Source organism: Quercus robur, chromosome 11 (assembly GCF_932294415.1).
Source record: "Quercus robur chromosome 11, dhQueRobu3.1, whole genome shotgun sequence".
NCBI lineage: Eukaryota > Viridiplantae > Streptophyta > Magnoliopsida > Fagales > Fagaceae > Quercus > Quercus robur.
The window spans coordinates 49,260,831-49,283,846 of record NC_065544.1 but is presented as its reverse complement, the minus strand read 5'-3'; the positions used below and the strand labels follow the sequence as shown (position 1 = coordinate 49,283,846).

Below are 23,016 nucleotides of genomic sequence, written 5' to 3'. Positions count from 1 at the left end.
TTTATTTTTATTTTTTGGCTTATCATAAGAAGTCAGGGCTTGGCCTTTCGGTTTCACAGTGAGACTCATCATCATCATCATCAGAGAGAGAGAGATATGGGTACGAGGGAAAGAAATATGGGTATGCCGTTGAGAATGGCGTTTTTATTGTGGTCAATGAATGTATTTACAAAAGCAGTGGGTTTGGGAAACAGTTCATGCAGTGGAGCAGCAGCAGTTTGTGGGAACGTTACAATTCCATACCCTTTTGGAATTGAACCTGGTTGCTACATTGACGATTGGTTTGCGATAGGTTGCAACAAAACTCTTGGCTCTCCCAAGCCTTTCTTGAGAAGATTAGATCTGGAGGTGCTGGACATTTCATTAAAGGGCACACTTCGCGTCAACTATCCTATGACATCGTGGTGTCCTAAGAATGGGACTAAGAATGCGACTTGGAGCGAAGCAAATGTGAGCTTAGCATCAAGTCCCTTTTTTTTCTCAAAATCGAGAAACATATTCATTGGCATGGGTTGTGGCAACTGGGCTTGGCTTCGATCCAGAGTTGGCTTAATTGGTGGGTGCATGTCCGTTTGTGAGAAAGACACCATACAGACAAACGGCAGCAGTTGCAATGGCATCGACTGTTGCAAAACCACAATCCCTTCAGATCTCGATGTGTTTACCCCAGATATAATGGGAAAGTCCGGTAATTTTACATGGGCCAAAGATTGCAATTATGGCTCCTTAGTAGATCAGAAGTGGTTCGAGGAAAATTTAACAAACTACTTTGAAGTCAAAAAAATGTCTCAAGTTCCTGTGGTATTAAATTGGGAAATAAATGAATCCTTATCGTCTCTTGTAATGGAAACTAAATCATCTCACTCAACCTGTCGGTCTGCAAATGGTTCTTCGTTATTGGGTTATAATATGAGTACGACTTTTACATGTACTTGCATCTCCGGCTTTGAAGGAAATCCCTATCTTGTTGATGGATGTCAAGGTAAACTTCTTGCACTCTATTGATTCTATTTATTAATAAATAAATTAAATGTGTGTTTCATTTTCATAGACCAATAAAAATGATTAAATTAATTAATTTTGATGTTGTCACAAAATTTCATTTTAGGTATAACAAAGTTTGTAAATATATTTTTGTGTCACAATTAGGACATGTGTGACAAATATTGTGTTCCAAAAAAATTTTATTTTGGTACATTATTTGTCAAAAATTATGTTTGATAATCTTAGGGGGAAAAAAAGGAGTTTGACAAAGTTTATTTATTTCTTATACTTCTCTTCCTTTTTTTAAGCTTATCAAGCATCTTCAATAATAATAATAATAATAATATGATGAAAAGTGGAATAATGACATAAGTAAAAGAACATGCTTTATATCCTCTCAAGTCTTAGCCCTTTTTTCCCTCTTAATTTTCTCTTAAACTTTCTACTTAAGTAAGCCTTCTCGTGAGCAACCTTATTACCTTCCCTTTTAACATGAGGATAACATAATTGAATAAAAAATCTAGCATCTAACCTAATATCATCAATCAACAAATCATTAGAGGACAAGAAAGTACTATCATTGGTCAAGGCTACTATTAAAGTTTGCAGCACTATTTTTTATAGGAAGTCAAATATTCATGAAATATAGGATGGTCTAATTTGAGGCTTAAGGGCTGTTTGGATTTAGTGTTTTCCATCACCCATCACTCTCTTTTCATCACTCTCTTTTCATCACCCTTTAACTCAAAACTGGTGGGTCCAACGGCTGTTTGGATTTGTTTTCAGTTTTTGTTTCCATCACTCAATTCTCTGATTTTTAAATGATGAGTTATTGAAATTAAAAATAACTTTTAGGTGTTTTTGAGTTATAGAAACAGAGTTATGATGGCATTTTGGTAAATACACACATATTTGAGGGACCCATAGTCAGAGAGTAGTCAAATCCGATTTGGTCTTTATTTATTTATTTATTATTTATTTTTTATTTTTTTTTTCCACTGGGTTCGGTGAGTTTGGGTATTGGGGGTTGAAGGAAAAAAATAAAAAGAAATAAGAAGTAAAAGCTGCACCAAGTCAATCCGTGGGTCCCACAAAAAAGTAAAATTTTTTGAGTTATCAAAATTGAAAACAAGTGCCAAACATACTGCCTTAGGAAGTTGTGGTATTTTCAGTGATAAGTGATGAGTTATAGAATGATGAGTGATGAGTGATGAAAATTGAGTGAGGAGTGATGGTTTTTTAAAAACCAAACAACCCTTTAGCATCCCAAATTGAGCATGATAAGAAGCATCTGGCTATATATAGTTGGTACATTAGCATGTGGATGTCCTTAATGACCCTCCATTTTGTTTGGCAAACGTTACTAGATTCAAGGCATTAAGGTTTTTGAAACCTATGCCTCTCTCTTTCTTATCCTAACATAGTCTATGTAGCTTTAGCAAGTGTATACTATGATCCTTGCCATAGTAGAATTAATTTCATCACATGTTGCTTTAAAAAATTTAAAATAGTTCATAATATGGGTGGGTATGACTTTTGCTACTTTCTTTATCAAGATTTCTCATCCAGCTTTCAAAAACAACAGTTCTTTCCTACCTTGTACTTTCCTTACTATCCTGTCCTTAAGGCCTTGAAAGTTTCTACCTTTGAAATCCCCTCATTGTTGGCAATAGGGGTGGAGGGAGGGGTGGGGGGGCTAGTTTGACTCTTCAAAAATCCTCCCACCCTCTTGTATTTTTGGTAAAAAAAAAAAAAAATTTGCACATAAATTTAAATAATGCGTCTCCTAGATTTTTACTAAAAACATGTAATACATTTATATAGTTGACTAATTTTTTTTCTTATACATTTGTGTCATACATAGCTCATTAAATTAAAGTGTAAATTCCCTATAAAGTCTCCTATATTTAAACTCCCTATTAGAACTTGTCATATCATATCATATTTTTTAAAAAAATGGTAGAATAAATAATTGTATATATCAATACAATCGTATATAATAAATTTTTACTAATAATCAATAAATTTCATATTTATAAAAATAATAACATAAAAAGAAAAAGAAAACATATTTTGTTGAATATTTTTTGGACGTTAGACTATTTAGTGACTACTGACTAGTTGTGTTATACAGCGGAAATGACTATTCTGATGAATGTCAATGTTGCATTGTCGTGTTTTATTGTTGATAATTTTGAACATCTATTCTAATGTTGTGTATGTTATTACATGCCACTATTTCAGATATTGATGAATGCTTAGATCCCACTTCATGTAGCTTTTCATATCTTCGATATGGATATCGCTGTGTAAATGTTCCTGGGGGATACTATTGTGTTTCAGTTTTTGATCGCAAGTCTCGCAACAAAATTATCATAATAGGTATGTCCTTTTACCCTCTGAGATCTACAATAATTGAAAAAAGATTTACCTAAAACATGAAGGTGATTTTGGAACTCCAAATTGTAAAGGCATAGGGATAATATTGAATGAAGTATAATAATCCAATTGTTGCTTACTATTTCCATTTTGTCTCTTAATCTTTTTACATCTTTAATACTTCTTTAGGGGTGACTCCCTTGAATCAAGTCAATTTTTAAGCATTTCCTATTCATTTTGTCCGCAAACCAGTTGGTTACTAACAAATGGTATCATTATGAAGATGTCCACAAGTTGTTTTATTTACTCCCAAAAAAAGAAGATGACCCAAAAGCAAACTCGAAAGAATTTATGTGAATGTTCGAAATTTTTTCCAAGAATTTTAGAGTATCATTCTCTTTGATTACTACTTATCAGTGTAAGTAAACATACCTTTGTCACAGAATAGTTTGTCTAGCCTTTTGGCGTTCAAAGAAGTTGTCTCTATTTTATTCAAAACTATTATAAGCTTTCGATTGGTTTTGGCTCTTGAGGTATGTTGGACCTTTTAGAACTTAATGCTTGTTCTTTTCTATTATCATTTTTTTTTTGGCAAAACTTCTTTTCTGTTATCTTTTATCCTCTACTACGACCCACTTTTAGTGTATCTTTCTCATTAATTAAAACTTGTCAATGTAAGTTAACATACTTTTGTCAAGGGATTTTTTGTCTAGCCTTTTGGCATTCGAAGAAGTTGTCTCTATTTTATTCAAAACTATTATAAGATTTACTAGGAGTAATCTTTCTCATTTCATTGTGTTAACTAGGTATTAGCACAGGCATCACTGGGCTATTATTTCTGTTCATTGGTGGATGGTGGTCATACAAAGTGGTAAAAAAAAGGAAGAATATTAAGCGCAAGGAGAAGTTCTTCAAACGAAATGGTGGTTTATTATTAAAGCAACAATTGTTTTCAAATGAAGTAACTGTTGAGAAAACCACCAAATTGTTTAATTCAAAGGATTTGGAAAAGGCCACAGACAATTTTAATGTGAATAGAATTCTTGGTCAAGGAGGACAAGGCACTGTTTATAAAGGTATGTTGACAGATGGGAAAATTGTTGCAATAAAAAAGTCCAAGGTAATTGATGAAGGAAAACTCGAAGAATTTGTTAATGAATTTGTCATTCTTTCACAAATTAACCATAGGAATGTGGTTAAACTACTTGGTTGTTGTTTGGAGACAGAAGTTCCTCTGCTAGTTTATGAATTCATTCCTAATGGAACTTTATCCCAATATCTTTGTGACCAAAATGAGGATTTTCCAGCAACATGGGATATGCGCTTACGAATTGCTACAGAAGTTGCAGGAGCTCTTTTCTACTTACACTCAGCAGCTTCTACACCCATTTACCACCGAGACATTAAGACTACAAACATTCTCTTAGATGATAAGTACAGAGCAAAAGTAGCAGATTTTGGGACTTCAAGATCCATTACTGTTGATCAAACACACCTAACCACAGTAGTACAGGGCACTTTTGGATATTTGGACCCTGAGTATTTCCAATCAAGTCAGTTTACAGAAAAGAGTGATGTTTATAGTTTTGGTGTTGTCCTTGTTGAGCTCTTAACTGGAGAAAAAGCGATTTCTTCTACAAGGACAAAAGAATGCAGAAGTTTAGCCACATATTTCATTCATTCAATGGAGAACAATTTGTTTGATATTATCGATGCTCAAGTTATGAAAGATGCTAAACAAGAAGAAATCATAGCAGTTGCAAACCTTGCAAAAATGTGCTTGAATATGAAAGGGAAGAAACGACCTACAATGAAAGAAGTTGCAATGCAATTGGAGGCAGTCCAAACATTGAAAAACACTCCTAATGTTCAACAAAATCACGAAGAGGTTGAATATGCCAAAACTGAAATGTACGAGCAATGGGATGCAATTTCTACATCAACAATGTCAGGTGCGGATAGTGGTGTAGCCTCATCTTCAAGCTCCCGCCCACTGTTATCTTTTTAATTAGGCTGAAGTAAAAGCTTTTGTTACAGTATTTATTTGTTTAGTTTTGTCATGCTATATCTTTAGCTTCTTCTTTTTTTTTTTTTTGGGTATTATAAAACTCATTTCATGAAATTAGTTCTTAAGGTGGATTAACCTTATGCTCTTGTGGTTGTATAATATAGCAAAAGTCTGCATTTTGGTATTATAAGAATCCATTTGTATTATATGGATCAAATGATTTACCATTCAAATTATTGGTGTCAATAGTGTCCCATGTGCCTAAGAGAGTTACGATAATCATAATAGGGTTCTTGTAGTTCTAGCACCCACCACATGATTGCATTTTCTTGAAATTGAAAGTTTCCGTTGTTGCACTTTCCATTGACTGATCGGTCTTAAATTGCCTTTATTTTTTTTGTCGTTCTTCTTGTGAAACAAAATGCCAAAAGAAAAAGAATCATTCTAGCATACTAGGAATTGAAAATTTCTTGCATTAGTTGTGGGATTTCCACCTTTTTTTTTTTCTTTTTAATTGAAATAAGTCAATAACTTATAAAAGGCTAAAAGTCATGTTTTCTTTTTTTTGGCTGAATACATTAGATTTGTCATTTGATACATTGTGTTGTTTGATTAGTATTATTTAAAAAAAAATTATAAATGATAATTAAATGGCTTCATTTGCTAATAGATTTGGATGGAAGGACTGTATTGACTCATTTTAACAAAGTGGCATACTAAATTGTGAAAAATTAAACTCCAAGAACTAATTTCACAATTGAGGATTTTAGCCTTAAATGAATGTATATTTTATGGCACACATCTTAAGTGTGTGTATGTGTATATATATATATATGTGTGTGTGTGTGTGTATGTATAGACAAAGTTTAGTTACAAAATTGGTTGTAGCTTAAGGTTACAAGCTTACTCAATATCTTTTTATTAGAGGTGAATTTTGACAAATCTACCATTGGATTACATTTTCATCTTATATCTTCCATGCTTGCAAAATTTCTAGAAAATTAAATATCAATAGCTATCTCATCAATAAATTGTTTAAATTGCAAGTTTTTAGTTTCAAATTATACATAAAATATAAACTTGTAGATTATATAGGAAATAATATCCAATTGATACAAAATTTGACATGTGTATTAAGAACACAAAGAACATACAATTTAATGGTTAAATTTTCAAAAAATATGTAATAATATTTATTTTATTAGGTAAGGTTGTAGTCTTAAGTTACAACCAATTTTGTAACTAAACTCTCTCTCTCTCTCTCTCTCTCTCTCTCTCTCTCTCTCTCTCTCTCTCTCTCTCTCTCTCTCTATATATATATATATATATATATATATAGTTAAAAATGATCATATTCTACTGTTCGACCTCCTAAACTTGAACTCCCCTTCAACCCCTATTTAGTACCCTTCAAGGTACCACTTGGACCAAATGGCAGTCATCTTAAGTCGATTTGAGCCATATAAATAATACCATTTAAAGTTTCAATTGCGACTATTTGTTTTTTGTTATAGCGCATATTTTTTTCTGGGTGTGAACTATGAGTAAATAGCTCAATTTGATTTTGATATTTTAGGATTGATTATGTACAAATGTATGCTGATCAGAGAAAGTTAAAAACATTTGAAATAGTTATAACCTTATGGGAGAAGAATGTTGAAACTCATGCCAAAGAGAAAGTCTCTTGGGCCCTAGGCTCCACTTTTACTTACTTGACACACTATTAGGAAAAACCCAAGTGCAGTGGAAGTAGCTATAGTATCAATGACTAAGAAATCACCCACCATGTTTGGACTGGCCAAAATGGCCAAATACCACCAATTTCAAAAATTTTTTGTAAAAAAACACTGTTTTGGAACTATATAGGGAAATACCACTTTTTATGGTACTCGAGTTTCTTAAACTCAAGTTCCTAGAAGTTTTGCGACCGTGGCATTGCTAAGGTGAAAATTGGGCAATAAAAAAAATTATGTGGTACTCAAGCATGCTAACCTCAAGTACCATGCAACATAATACTTGAGTATAACAGGCTCGAGTACCATTTTAAAATAAAATGCTTTTTTTTTTCTTTATCTAAGGTACTCGAGCTCACCAAACTCAAGTACATTGTAATTTTTTTTTTTTTGGGGATTATTGACAAATAAAAATAAACATAAAATGGAGTTTATTTTATTTATAGAGTACTCGAGCTCATCAAGCTCGAGTACCTAGTATTTTTTTTTTTGGGGGGATTATTGACAAATAAACATAAACATAAAAATAAGTAACTTTTTTACATTTTTATTTATTTAAATAGAAACTTTGTAAAATATAGAGATTTTAATTTCAAAATATGAAATTAATTTCTACATTAAGTAAAACTGTTCACAGTTTTCTCACAAAAAATGTTCACTGTTTTCTACATAAACTATTTCTAGCAATTTGCATAAAATTATTTTCTATTCAACATTATTTAAAAAATTGTTCCCTCTCTTTTCTGCGTAAATTATTTTCTGTTCACTATTTAAAAAATCGTTCACTATTTTCTTATAAAACACCTAGTGAAATCGATTTTTCTAAATCTAAACTCCAAATCTGAATGCTTTTTCATATTTGAATTTCACAATAATCGAATCTATTTTTCTGTATAGATAAAATCTATTTCTAGATTAATAAAATTTGCATTTTGCCCATCATGTTTACTGTATACTCGAATCTAGTTATTGCATTAATAAAATCTGTTTTTTTTTTTTTTTTTTTTTTTTTTTTTGCATTAAGTAAAAACTGTTCACTGTGTTCTCATAAAAATTATTCACTGTTTTTTGCATAAACTATTTTTAGCATTTTGCATAAAATTATTTTCTGTTCAACATTAATTAAAAAATTGTTCACTCTCTTTTCTGTGTAAATTATTTTTTGTTCACTATTTAAAAAATCGTTCACTTTTTTCTCATAAAACACCTAGTGAAATCGTTTTTTTCTAAATCTAAATGCTTTTCCATCTTTGAATTTCACAATAATCAAATCTATTTTTCTACATTGATAAAATCTGTTTCTACATTAATAAAATTCGCACTCAGCCCATCATGCTTATTGTATATTCGAATCTACTTACTGCATTCATAAAATGTGTTTTTTGCCATAAGTAAAATAGTTCACTGTTTTCTCATAAAAATTATTCACTATATTCTGCATAAACTATTTCTAGCATTCTGCATAAAATTATTTTCTGTTTAGCATTATTTAAAAAATTGTTCACTCTCTTTTCTGCGTAAATTATTTTCTGTTCAATATTTAAAAAATCATTCACTGTTTTCTGAAAAATCACCTAGTGAAATCGATTTTTCTAAATCTAAACGCCAAATTTGAATGCTTTTTCATGTCTGAATTTTACAATAATCAAATCTATTTTTCTGTATTGATAAAATCTGTTTCTACATTAATAAAATTTGCACTCTGCCCATCATGTTTACTATATATTCGAATCTGCTTACTGCAGTCATAACATTTGTTTTTTGTATTAATTAAAACTATTCACTATTTTCTATATAAAATATTTCTAGCAATCTGCATAAATTATTTTCTGTTCGGTATTATTTAAAAAATTGTTCACTCTCTTTTCTGCGTAAATTATTTTCTATTCACTATTTAAAAAATTGTTCTCTGTTTCCTCATAAAACACCTAGTGAAATCCTGTTTTCTAATTTTAAAAGCCAAATCTGAATGCTTTTTCATGTTTAAATTTCAAAATGAACGAATTTGTTTTTCTGCATTGATAAAATCTATTTCTACATTAATAAAATTTTCTCTCTGTACATCATGTTTACTGTATATTCGAATCTGCTTATTGCATTCATAAAATCTGTTTTTTGCATTAAATAAAGCTGTTCACCGTTTTCTCATAAAAATTATCAACTGTTTTCTACATAAACTATTTCTAACATTCTGCATAAAATTATTTTCTGTTTAGCATTATTTAAAAAATTGTTCACTCTCTTTTCTACGTAAATTATTTTTTGTTCACTATTTAAAAAAGTATTCCCTGTTTTCTCATAAAACACCTAGTGAAATCTTTTTTTCTAATTTTAAAAGCCAAATCCGAATGCTTTTTCATGTTTAAATTTCAAAATGAACGAATTTGTTTTTCTACATTGATAAAATATGTTTCTACATTAATAAAATTTGCACTCTGCACATCAAGTTTATTGTATATTCGAATCTGCGTATTGTATTCATAAAATCTGTTTTTTGCATTAAGTAGAACTGTTCACTGTTTTTTGCATAAACTATTTTTAGCATTCTGCATAAAATTATTTTCTGTTTGGCATTATTTAAAAAATTGTTCACTCTCTTTTCTACGTAAATTATTTTCTGTTCACTATTTAAAAAATCATTCACTATTTTCTCATAAAACACCTAGTAAAATCATTTTTTCTAAATGTAAACGCCAAATCTGAATGCTTTTTCATGTTTGAATTTCACAATAATCGAATCTATTTTTCTGCATTGATAAAATCTATTTCTACATTAATAAAATTTGCACTCTGCTCATCATGTTTACTGTATATTCAAATCTGCTTACTGCATCCATAAAATGTGTTTTTTGCCTTAAGTAAAACTGTTCACTGTTTTCTCATAAAAATTGTTCACTGTTTTCTGCATAAACTATTTCTAGCATTCTGCAAAAAATTATTTTATGTTCAGCATTATTTAAAAAATTGTTCACTCTCTTTTTTGCTTAAATTATTTTCTATTCACTATTTAAAAAACCGTTCACTGTTTTCTCAAAATCACCTAGTGAAATCGTTTTTTCTAAATCTAAACGCCAAATCTAAATGCTTTTTCATGTTTGAATTTCGCAATAATTGAATATATTTTTCAACATTGATAAAATATGTTTCTAAATTAATAAAATTTGCACTCTGTACATCATGTTTATTGTATATTCGAATCTGCTTACTGCATTCATAAAATCTGTTTTTTACATTAAGTAAAACTGTTCACTATTTTCTGCATAAACTATTTCTAACATTCTGCATAAAATTATTTTCTATTTAACATTATTTAGAAAATTGTTCACTCTGTTTTTTGCGTAAATTATTTTCTGTTCATTATTTAAAAAAATTTTCACTGTTTTCTCATAAACAGCATTTTATTATAAAATGGTACTCGAGCCTATTATACTCGAGTATTGTGTTGCATGGTACTCGAGTTTAGCATGCTCGAGTACCGCGTAATTTTTTTTAATTGCCCTATTTCCACCTCAGCAATGCCACAGTGGCAAAACTTCTAGGAACTCGAGTTTAAGAAACTCGAGTACCATAAAAAGTGGTATTTTCCTATATAGTTCCGAAACAGTGTTTTTTTACAATTTTTTTTTGAAATTGGTGGTATTTGGCCATTTTGGCCTGTTTGGACTAGTCAATATTTTTTATGACCCGTTAACAGAAGGGCCTGAACCCACCTCTAAGCTTGTGGGTCGAGCTCAAGGTCTATATGGGTCAGTTGGCCAACAAGAAGTAGGCCTACTTTTGGCCAGGAACCTTGTTTCAACAGTTAGGTAATTCAATGGTAGCACTCTCACTATTTTGGGCAGGAATGAATTGTTTCATCCAGTCCGTGAGATGCCAATTCTAGGTGGGATTGGCGCTTTCCGGTTAGCATGTGGATTTGTGCAAGCAAAGACACATTTTTTCAATCTTACCTTAGGGATGCTATTGTGGAGTACCATGTTGTGGCTATACATTATTGAGCTATAGTAATGGAGTCTATATTCTCTTTCAAAGGACCACATAGTGCTTGTTCATTTCAATAACAAATTCGTCTACTTTATTGGGACTTTGTTAATTTATTGGAATCTTTTAATGTTCTGCATTGATGGATATTTTGGGTCTCAAGAACTGTTAGTGGAATACATTTAAAATTGATAGAGATTCTGCAAAGAATTGGTTTAAAACTAAAGGAGCCTAGGCCTAAAGCTTCTTTTTGAAAAGCCTTTTAAGACTTTATACATTTATGGTAAAATTAATCAATCCTAATCCTCAAAAGAATGACCACACGGAGTATGACTTGATGGTAAGAGTCCTTGTCCCAACAATTAGAGAGGAGTGATTCGAGCAATAGCCTTAACAAGGCTTGTGTGGTACACATAATATTATTCATTGCTGTCACGTGACGTTGGGTTGATGAGCCCATACTGAAGACCCATTTTTTTATTTAGCAAAAAAATAAAAAAAAATCCTCAAAATAATGTTTTTTGTGGCCAGTTTTTGAGGACAAACCATTACATGGTTAATACTTTCACAATTTTGCTGTAAAAGTAAGATGCTCTTGCACATGCACACCACTCTTTATAACGTAAAAGTAGAGTGCTATTAACGGGTGTTGTATGGTACAGGCGTGTACCGTACAACACCCGTTAATGTGGTATAAATAAGTATAAAATATATATATATTTTTTTTGGGAATTTAAAAAAAGCTAGATAAGTAATTTAGGCATGTGTCAATTTTGATGGAAAAAATCAAATCATTAAAGACTTGGCTTTATCTTGACTAGAGTCCTCACTTTTTGTTCTTACTTATTTAGTTTTTGAGAAATAACTTTTTTGTTTAGAAATCACTCTAGTATAGATGAAAAAATCATGATACAAATAAAATAAAAAATACAACATGTATTAAATATAAACATAAAGATTAACTGCATATTCAAATATATTAAAAAGATATATATGAATTTAATAAAATAAAATTACTGTACCTTGTAAAATAATTGTTTAATCTTTCATTGAACATTCGAAATTTTCTTCATATTTTTTTTTTTAATAAATTTTGAAGTGGGTTTGATAATAGTAAAGTAAAACTGGGTGGGAAATTTAAAAAAAAAAAGAGGGAAATGTGTTAAAAGGGAATTTTTGTCATATAATTTAAAAAAAAAAAAAAAAAACTTTACTCCTGAAATAAATATCATTTGAAAAGTTAACTTTACCATTTTTCTATGCAAGTGGGGCCTAGCAGTTGGCTCATTAACGGGTATTGCCTGGCTCTTCTTATGGATTTAATAAAATAAAATTAGTGTACCTTGTATAAAATAATTGTTTAATCTTTCATTGAACATTTGAACATTTCTTCATCTTTTTTTTTTTTTTTGAACTGGATTTGATAACGGTAAAGTGAAAGAAAGTGAGTTTGATATTGGTATAGACATAGGAGATGAAGAGTAAAATATTGATAATGTGAAATTGGGTAGGAAATAAAAAAGTGAAATTGAGAGAAATGTGTTAAAAACCCATTTTTGTTATATAATTATCAAAGAAAACCAAACTTCATGCTGAAATAAATACTACTAAAAAGTTAACTGTTACCATTTTCCTATCCAAGTAGGGCCAAGCAGCTAGCTCATTAATAGGTGTTGTCCAGCTCTTGTTATGAATTTAATAAAATAAAATTATTGTACCTTGTAAAATAACTGTTTTATCTTTTCATTGAACATTTGAAGTTTTCTTCATCTCTTCTTTTCTTTGAACTGGGTTTGATAATGTTATAATGGTAAAGTGAAAGAAAATAAGTCTGATGTTTGTAAAGTTGGTGGCAATGTCAACGTGAGCAATAGTAAGTTACCATGGGAGGAGAGAGAGAGAGAGAGAGAGAGAGAGAGAGAGAGAGAGAGAGAGAGAGAGAGAGAGAGAGAGTAATTTTTAGTTTTTAGATTTAAATTTGATTTTGTAACTTTTGGTTTTGTTTCGGTCCGGTACATATTTTTTGGCCAAAATTTGATATTTTCTCCGGAATGGACGAAATGACCTGATATGTCTGATATTCAAACTGGTACGAAACAAAGGTGTTTTTGGATTGGCAAAGGTGAAGGAACAGAAAATACTGACCATACCAGCCGATACAGTACGGTATTGATTCCCTTGGTTTGTGCCTCATATCGATAAGTCACTTTACTTCTTTTCTAGTCAATTCACAAGTGTTTAGCATTGGTTCCTACCTTTAACTCATTTATTCATCATAGGCCATCAAGGGGTATCACCCCAACCCACCCCCCCCCCCCCCCCCCCCCTTGTTCATTACTTGCTTTCACTGTCTATAGGTAGAAGAAGCTTAATTGCGTAAGTGACTATTGACACTTCAAGTGACAAAAAATATGGATTTATATGAAAGTGATGGTTTATTAATGAAAATTGCACATATTTTTAAATTGTGAAAATATTGTGTTCCAAAAAAAATTATTTTGGTACCATCATTTGTTGAAAATTATGTTTGATAATCTTAGGGGGAAAAAAGAGTTTATTTCTTCTACTTTGTTCCTGTTTGTTCTCTTCCTTTTTTTTAAGCTTATCAAGCATCTTCAATTATTATTATATAGAAAGTGGACTAATGGAATAAACAAACAATCATGCCTTATATCCTATTGAGTTGTAGCCCTTTTTCCCTCTCTCAATTTCCTCTTGAACTTTCAACTTAAGGAAACCCTCTTGTGAATGAGAATAATGCGCATTTGGCTATTATAAGTAAATTAAATTTTAAAGTTGGCTAAATTGCAAACTACATTCTAGAATGAACGAATATCTTGGGTACCATAAGGAAGAAACTGAAGTTGGTGGACACACACACACACACACACACACACACACACAATAGAGAGAGAATTAGTATAAGAACAATGCATGGGAATGCATGTGTTAGTAGAAGCTTACTGAACTTTTTTAGGTTATAAATTGACCCCAGTTAATTAATTCAATTACCCAAGTTGATTAATTATTCAAATTACATGCAATAACGTAAAGGCATGAACAAATCACCACATAATCTAAAGTGCAGCGGAAAGTAAATTTGATACAATGATTTGTTAACTAATGGAAAAAACCTCTCATAAGGCAAAAATCCCACCAGGTGAATTTTAGGTTAGCACTCCCAAGAATTACTAATCAAAATCAAGAGATTACAAGTATAAGGAATCTTACACCAAACCTGGCCTACCCCAAAGTATCTTCCTACAGTAGAATCCTTATGCCAATCCTCAATCAGTCTTGATTTTGTAGGGGATTCTTTCCTTTGCACAGATCCCAGTACATGATTAACTTTTAGCAACTTGAAGTTTCTTGTTGAATGCAAAGTTCTTCAATACACTTGAAGAGAAGGAAGCACTTAGTCACAAAACCCTAAGGCACAGTAGAATGTAGCTTCACAATAAGTGTAAAATTTTCTATGAGAGTTTCTACGTGTGATAATGGCTAAAAAAAAAAAATCCTTTTATATCATCTAGAAGTTTAGTGAACAAAACCCTAGAAGTCTAAGTCATCATAGGCCTAAAAATAGATCTAGAATTTCTAGATCTACGAAGCTCAATAGATTGAGTAGTATTAAGCTTGTATCGAGCTTATGTCAAGCTTGTGTCGAGGTTCACTATTTTCAACTTTTCACACTTGTTTCTTTGTGTAGTCTTCATGTAATCTTCAATAATATCAATTGTTTTGTTTGTAAAATATACTTCATGACATTCTAGAATCCACTTAAAACTACCCAAATAAAAGTAAATTGTATTTTGTCAAAGAATATACTGACTACTGAAAAATATGACCATAATAGTATGACCCTTGCCATAGCAAAATTAATTTCACCACACATTTCTTAAAACAATTTAAAATGGTTCATAATATAGGTGGGTATGGTTTGTGCTATTGTCTTTATCAAGATTTCGCATCCCGCTTTCAAAAACAACAGTTCTTTCCAAGCTTGTACTTTCCTTACTATCCTGTCTTCTAGGCCTTGAAGGTTTCTAACTTTGAAATCCCCTCATTGTTGGCAACAGTTGCGGGGGAGAAGGGGCTCCTTTGACTTTTCAAAAATCCTCCCACCCTCTTGTATTTTTGGTAAAAAATAATAATTTAGGACATAAATTTAAATAATGCCCCCCCTAGATTTTTACTAAAAGCACATAATTTTATATATATATATATATATATATATATATAATAGTTGACTAATGTATTTCTTGTTTCTTCTAATTACTCTTATGTCATACATAGCTCATTAAACTAAAATGTAAATTCCCGATAAAATCTCCTATAGTCATACTCTCTTTTAGAACTTGTTACATCATATTTTTTTTTTTTTAAATTGGTAGAATAAATAATTGTATATATTAATACAATCATGTCTACTAATAATTAATAAATTTCATATTTATAAAAATAATAACATAAAAAAAAAAGAAAAAAAAAACCATATATGTTGAATATTTTTTGGACATCAGACTGTTTAGTGACTATTGACTAGTAGTATTATCAGCGAAAATGACTTTTTGGATGAATGTCAATGTTGCATTGTCGTGTTTTATTGTTGATAATTTTGAACATCTATCCTAATGTTGTGTTTATTATTGCATGCCACTATGTCAGATATTGATGAATGTGCAAATCTCAAAGTATGTAGTTTTTACGATATTCGATATCCTTGTGTAAATGTTCTTGGAGGATACTATTGTGATCTAGTTTCAGATCACAAGTCTCGCAACAAAATTATCACAATAGGTATGTCCTTTTACCCTCTCTAAGATCTACAATAATTGAAAAACGGTTTACCTAAAATAGGAAGGTGAGTTTGGAACTCCAAATGGTAAAGGCATGGGGATAATATTGAATGAAGAATAACCCAATTGTTGCTTACTGTTTCCATTTTGTCTCTTAATCTTTTTATGTTTTAATACTTCTTTAGGGGTAACTCCCTTAAATCAAGTCAATTTTTAAACATTTTCTATTTATTCCATCCACGAACCAGCTGGTTACCAAAAAATGGTATTACGAAGATGACCCACAGGTTGTTTTTATTTACTCCTCTCCCCCCCCCCCCCCCCCCAAAAAGAAAAAAGAAGATGACCCACAAGCAAACTCAAAAGAATTTACGCGAATGTTCAACAAATTTTCCAAGAATTTTAGGGAAAAAATGACACACTAGCATTATTTAGCAAAAAAAATTAGCAATCTACCACTGTTTTGGAAATATGTAGGGATCTACCACGTTTCTGAAACTCAAATTTGTGAAACTTGAATTCTGAAAATTCAAGTTCCTTGAAAAATATACTCTGAAAAATTTTCAATTTTTTTTTTATGGTACTCGAGTTTATGGAACTTGAGTACCATAAAAAAAATTTTCAAATTTTTCTATGGTACTCGAGTTCCATAAACTCGAGTACCATGGAAAACTCAATTTCATCAAACTCGAGTGCCCAAAAAGTGGTAGGTTCCTATATATTTCTGAAACAGTGATATATTGCAACATAGTTTTCGAAAATGTGCTATTTGACTATTTTCGCCGAATTTTAGAGTATTATTCTCTTTGATTACTACTTGTCAATGTGAATTAATATACTTTTGTCACGGAATAGTTTGTCTAGCTTTTTGGCGTTCAAAGAAGTTGTCTCTATTTTATATAAAACTATTTTGAGCTTTCGAATTGGTCTTGGCTCTTGAGGTATATTAGACCCTTTAGAACTTAATGCTTGTTCTTTCCTATTATCTTTCTTTCTTTCTTTTTCATTTTTTTTTGCTAAACTTCTTTTTTGTTATCTTTTATCTTCCATCTACAACCCACTTTTAGTGTATCATTCTCTTTGATTACTACTTGTCAATGTAAGTTAACATACTTTTGTCACGGGATTGTTTGTCTAGCCTTTTGGCGTTCAAAAAAGTTGTCCCTATTTTATTCAAAATTATAAGCTTTTCTAGGAGTAATCTTTCTCATTTCATTGTGTTAATCAAGTATTAGCACAGGATTTGGGCTATTATCTCTATTTATTGGTGGATGGTGGTCATACAAAGTGGTAAAAAAAGGAAGAATATAAAGCACAAGGAGAAGTTCTTCAAACAAAATGGTGGTTTATTATTACAACAACAATTGTCTTCAAATGAAGTGGTTGTTGAGAAAACCACCAAATTGTTTAATTCAAAGGATTTGGAAAAAGCCTTTGACAATTTAATGTGAATAGAATTCTTGGTCAAGGAGGACAAGGCACTGTTTATAAAGGTATGTTGATAGATGGGAAAATTGTTGCGGTAAAAAAGTCCAAGATAATTGATGAAGGAAAACTCGAAGAATTCGTTAATGAAGTCGTCATTCTTTCACAAATTAACCATAGGAATGTGGTTAAACTACTTGGTTGTTGTTTGGAGACAAAAGTTCCTCTGCTAGTTTATGAATTCATTCCTAATGGAACTCTATCTCAATATCTTTATGACCAAAATGAGGAGTTTCCAGCAACATGGGATATGCATTTACGAATTGCTACAAAAGTTGCAGGAGCTCTTTTCTACTTACACTCAGTAGCTTCTACACCCATTTACCACCAAGACATTAAGACTACAAACATTCTCTTAGATGATAAGTATAGAGCAAAAGTAGCAGATTTTGGGACTTCAAGATCCATTGCTGTTGATCAAACTCACCTAACCACAGTAGTACAAGGCACTTTTGGATATTTGGACCCTGAGTATTTCCAATCAAGTCAATATACAGAAAAGAGTGATGTTTATAGTTTTGGTGTTGTCCTTGTTGAGCTCTTAACTAGAGAAAATACGATTTCTTCTACAACGATAAAAGAATGCAAAAGTTTAGCCACATATCTCATTCATTCAATGGAGGAGAACAATTTGTTTGATATTATTGATGCTAGAGTTATGAAGGACGCTAAACAAGAAGAAATCATAGCAGTTGCAAACCTTGCAAAAATGTGCTTGAACTTGAATAGGAAGGAACAACCTATAATGAAAGAAGTTGCAAAGCAGTTGGAGGCAATCCAAACATTGCAAAAAACTCCTAATGTTCAACAAAACTATGAAGAGATTGAATATGTCAAAACTAGGATGCACGAGCAATGGGATGATGTTTCTACATCAACAATGTTAGGTGTGGATAGTGGTGTAGCTTCATCTTCAAGCTCCCGCCCACTGTTATCTTTTTAATTAGGTTGAAGTAAAAGCTTTTGTTGCAGTATTTACTTAGTTTCATCTTGTGATGCTATATCTTTAACTTTTTTTTTGTCCTTTTGTATTATTAAACTCATTTCATGGAATTAGTTCTTTAAGGTGGATTAACGTTACGCTCTTGTAGTTGTACAATATAGCAAAAGTCTGCATTTTGGTATTATAAGAATCCATTAGTATTATATGGATCAAATGATTTCCCTTCCAAATTATTGGTGTCAATAGTATTCTATGTGCCTAAGAGAGTTACAATAGTCATAATATGGTCATTCCCATATACCATACATGTCCAAGGCCTCTTCTTGTAGTTCAAGCACCCACCGCACGATTGCATTTTCTTGAAATTGGAAGTTTCCATTGTTGTACTTTCCATTGAATGAATAGTCTTAAATTGCCATCTTATTTTTTGTATTCCTCTTGTGAAAAAAAATGTCGAGAGAAAAAGAATTATTCAAGCACACCAGGAATTGAAAATTTCTTGCATTAGTTGTGGGATTTCCCTCCTTTTTTTTTTTTTTTTTTTTCACAAGTAGGTGGAAATGGATATTAATCTCCTCTCTACAACCCTCAAGAGCATGTGATTGGGTTCCTTGATGTGATGAAAATTACACCCTTCCAGTAAATGTGATAGGTTAATTAGTTATTTGCGTGACACAAATGGAAATTTAAGATTACCAAAGAAATCGCATTGCACAATTCATGATAACTAGTGAAGTGCATTGCCCAATGAAGTACATAGTTAAAATTAATTGTCTTTGAAAAAGATAGCACCGTCTTTACAACATTGGTCAGTTAAACCGTGTAATTTAGTTCAATTGAGGAACCCAAGGTAAAACTCCTAAAAGTCGATATCTAAGTTTTTCTCTATTAAGTAATGCTATATTCGCAAGGGACAAGGTTTTCCTCCAACTAGTTGCCATCTCTATATCTAGCTTACTTATAAGTTTTACTAGGTACACCTTACATATGGCTTTAGGGCAACCCTCTCAACAATTAAGAGATCTATCTGAGGAACATGAAGACTAGTTGAAGTAACGAGCCTCCTAATATAATCTCCTTCAACTTATTATGTGGCAATTTATTAGACTATCCACGCATATTATTTAAATAAGTCATATGACTAAAAATATACATGAATAATTTTTTGAGGTAATTATACTCCACTCCCTTGAGATTTGAGGGAATGACACTCAACCCCAAACCTGAATAGAAAAAACACTTTCCTCCCTTGAGGTTTGAAAAAATTGATACTCCTCTCCTTTTGTTTATATTACTAATGAAATATTCTAAATTTCTATAAGAATCTTTTTACAAAATTTAGCTATGGTTATCAAAAAAAATAACTGATAAATTTAGTACAAAAATGCAAAATTTATCAAGTACCAAAACACTTGCAATGGCAAATCTTTCCATAATCTGTTCAAAAAAGAAAAAAATAATGAAAATAAAAATTCATACTTAATTTTATGATACAATTAAATTAAAATTTTAATACAATGAATTTTAATTTTGAAAGGAATGATAATTCTTGAAACTTACCCTTAGATAAAGGACAGGTTAATATATAATATTTTTAATATTGATTTAACAAAGTTTGGTCAATTGGATGTCAAGGGGGAAAGTCTTTTTTTCCTTCAAGTTTGGGTGGAGTGTAATTTCCCCAAATTTCAAGGGAGATAAGTGTTATTATCCCTAATCCCTTTAATGAGAAATGCTATGTCCACAATATTTTCACAACATTTTCACAACAAATTATAAGTGGCAGGTTATTACTTGTTGTTATTGTTGGGGCAAAAAGGTAATCTCAGTAGTAAGTTCAAATTTGAACCAATAACAACTAATCACTTGTGATTTGTTATGAAAATATTGTAAAAATGTTGTGGACGTAGCATTTTTCTTCTTTAATAGCTATGTAGTGGGTTAGAGGTAAACTTTATTCATTAAGAAAGTGTTATTAATACTTAATACTCTTGTAGGTTTACCATTGACACCACTAAATCGTCTATTATTAATAACTAGCTACCTTGATACAATTGTGAAATACACTTTTACTCTAAACATATTTATATTTATATGTCTAGCCATGATTCAGGATGATAAGGGATTCATGGTGGCTGCAATGGCAGATAAGGTCCCACTCCCCTATTCGGTCACTACAGTGGAAGTTCTCATAGCAATAAAAGCCTTGAGATTTGCTAGCGACATTGGTCTAGTGTCTTTCATCCTTGAGGGGGACTCCAAGATCACCATTGATGCTTTGGTAGGGGACAACATGGAGCATGCTGAGTATGGAAACCTGATAAAGGAAGCTAAGTGGTTGTCAAGTCAGTTTGTTGATGTGAGTGTTAGAATAATGTGCCCTCAAAAACAATACTATGCATTTTTATTTGATGATAAAATTCTATTTTCACATTCATAACTTTTATAGGTATATTTCATTGTTTAAATGTGGCATGTGATGTCACCTCTGTAGAAAAAATCATGTTAATGGTTAAGGAACCAAAGACAGGGAGTAATGATTTTTCATAAATTATTAAATTGTTCTAGGCTGTGGATATTAATTGAATATTATTACTGAAGCCTACACTTGTTGTGCTGCTATATGATAGGATGATTTACTCCATCATTGAAGTAATGACTTTAAACAAACAAGTGGGTGTAATGTAACAAGTACATACACTAAATTGGATCCGATCAAGGACACTTTATGGAGTGATCATTGTTAATTAAAAGGTTGTTCTATCACAATTTTTCTATTGTCCTCAAACATGAGGGATTTGTGTATATTTATTTATTATGCACATAACTTTGACAATGTCAACTGGTGATGCCAATTTTAAAGGCTATATATAGACACGTTGGGTTATGTGTGTAATGAGTAAAATATATAAATGCTCAACAATGAATCCATCAGTCTCTAAAGAAGATAGTATATTCAGTTGATTTTCATATTGAAGTTAGACTCAAAACAAAACCAACCGGTGACATTTTTCAAAAATGTTTTTCATATATATAATATTGTATATATATTTTAAAGAGTTTTTTAAAGATATTTTGGAGTCAAATAGAAATTATGAAATCAAGAAATTAAGGGTCACATAAGCTAGGGACATGACAGTGATATTTATCCAGTCCTAGTGGTTTGTGGGAATATAGTATGGTGGAAGGACATAGATATAAAATTGTATGAAATGGGACCTCATTTGTAATTCTCTAATCTTTAGGGGTTAATTGTAATGTGTTGATGGACATTATTGCAATCTGTAAAAGTACAGATATTTTCTTGATATGATTGAGAAAATTAAGAAATAATTTTGAAAGAGTTTCAAGATAAGTCAATAACGTTCAAAAAGTTATTGATAAATCCTACAGCTGAAGATTAGGATCCCTAAGGATCCCACGTCCAATCTCTCTCTAGGGTTTTAGAAGTCTTATATAAAATAAGATTTTATAATATCATATTTTAGTGATTGGCCATCAAAACTGCTGTGTGATACTGCAGTCTTCTGAAAACTCTAAAAGAAATAGAGAGAGAGACGTGAATACCTTGGGAGGCAACACGCTTGGGTTGCTAAGAGAGGTACGCAATTTTGTTTTATTTAGAATTCATGGCTGTGTGGTACAACGATCTTTAAATGAAAATATAATTTTTGTTTTATATTGCTTCCGCAAAAGTTTACAGTGAGTTATAGTCATATTAGGAGTGAGGGCAATTGTGCCGCACATAACACTGCTAGACATGTTAGCAAGTATACGGTGTGAATGGAGGTTGTTACTCCACATCTTTCTGTTGTAATCCCAGCTGATTTGGCATCCTTTGAATAAAATTATAGTGTTCTTTCTCCCAAAAAAAAAAAAATAAATAAATAAAAAAATCTGATAACCTCTTACTGAACATGTACGCTCCAGGATGTTAAAAACATCGTTTAAACTAGAATGATTGGTCAGACCGGATCGGACTGAACTGATTTTGTATATATATAATTTTTTTATATTTAAGAAAACCTTAATAAAAAAATTATATATATATATATATATATTTGATAATTTAAAAATAAAGCCCAAATTGAATGGAAAAATAGCCCAGCACTTATAATTGGAAGCCCAACAATGTAGGCCGAAGATTAAAAGTTGGACTAGACTGAACAGGATAGATTAAACCTGGACAATTTTTTTTTTTTTTTGGATTAAAAACCTAGACAAATTGAGACTAATGACTTGTCTAGTCAAATTTAGTCTAGGGTTTTAATGAAAGAAAGTGCTACGTTGACAATATTTTCACAATAAACCTAGGTGATAAGTTGTTATTAGGTTTAATTTAAACCTACAATTGAAATTACTTTGGGTAAACTACATATTTGGTCTCTATCATTTACACCATATTTCAATTTGGTCCCTAACCTTTTAATTGTGTCAATTTGGTCTCTAATCTTTCAGTATTATATCAATTTAGTCCCTATTATTATATATTAGATGAAAATTGCTAATATGACAAATGGCTTGAAGAAAATTTTAGTTTATTGTTACATCAACAGAAACTAATTTTTTATTTTGACCATCAAATACGTCATCAATTTTCATCTAAAAGATAGCGGTAAGAACTAAATTAATATGGTATTGAAAGATTAGGGACCAAATCGACACAATTGAAAAATTAGGGATCAAATTGAAATATGTTGTATA

The 23,016-nt window shown here is 31.1% G+C and overlaps 1 protein-coding gene across 2 annotated transcripts; it reads left to right on the top strand.

Moving 5' to 3' along the window:
* The first annotated feature begins 98 nt into the window (after positions 1 to 98).
* LOC126705917 (wall-associated receptor kinase-like 3) lies at positions 99 to 18,435 on the top strand. 2 transcript variants are annotated; one of them, XM_050405140.1, is made up of 4 exons: positions 99 to 982; positions 3,229 to 3,366; positions 4,170 to 4,439; positions 17,378 to 18,435. In XM_050405140.1, exons 1-4 carry the CDS (start codon positions 118 to 120, stop codon positions 18,310 to 18,312), a joined length of 2,208 nt encoding a protein of 735 aa, XP_050261097.1. In that variant the 5' UTR covers positions 99 to 117; the 3' UTR covers positions 18,313 to 18,435. The 2 variants fall into 2 exon arrangements, with proteins under 2 accessions (XP_050261097.1, XP_050261098.1); XM_050405141.1 differs by lacking the exon at positions 17,378 to 18,435 and having other exon boundaries at positions 117 to 982; positions 4,170 to 5,617.
* The last annotated feature ends 4,581 nt before the right edge of the window (positions 18,436 to 23,016 follow it).

Bases quoted from the DNA above. Each gene is read 5' to 3' on its own strand.
- LOC126705917 (XM_050405140.1), top strand. From the start codon at position 118: ATGGGTATGCCGTTGAGAATGGCGTTTTTATTGTGGTCAATGAATGTA. The intron at 983-3,228 runs GTAAACTTCTTG...CCACTATTTCAG, and splicing joins TCTTGTTGATGGATGTCAAG to ATATTGATGAATGCTTAGAT. The intron at 4,440-17,377 runs GTATGTTGACAG...CTGTTTATAAAG, and splicing joins ACAAGGCACTGTTTATAAAG to GTATGTTGATAGATGGGAAA.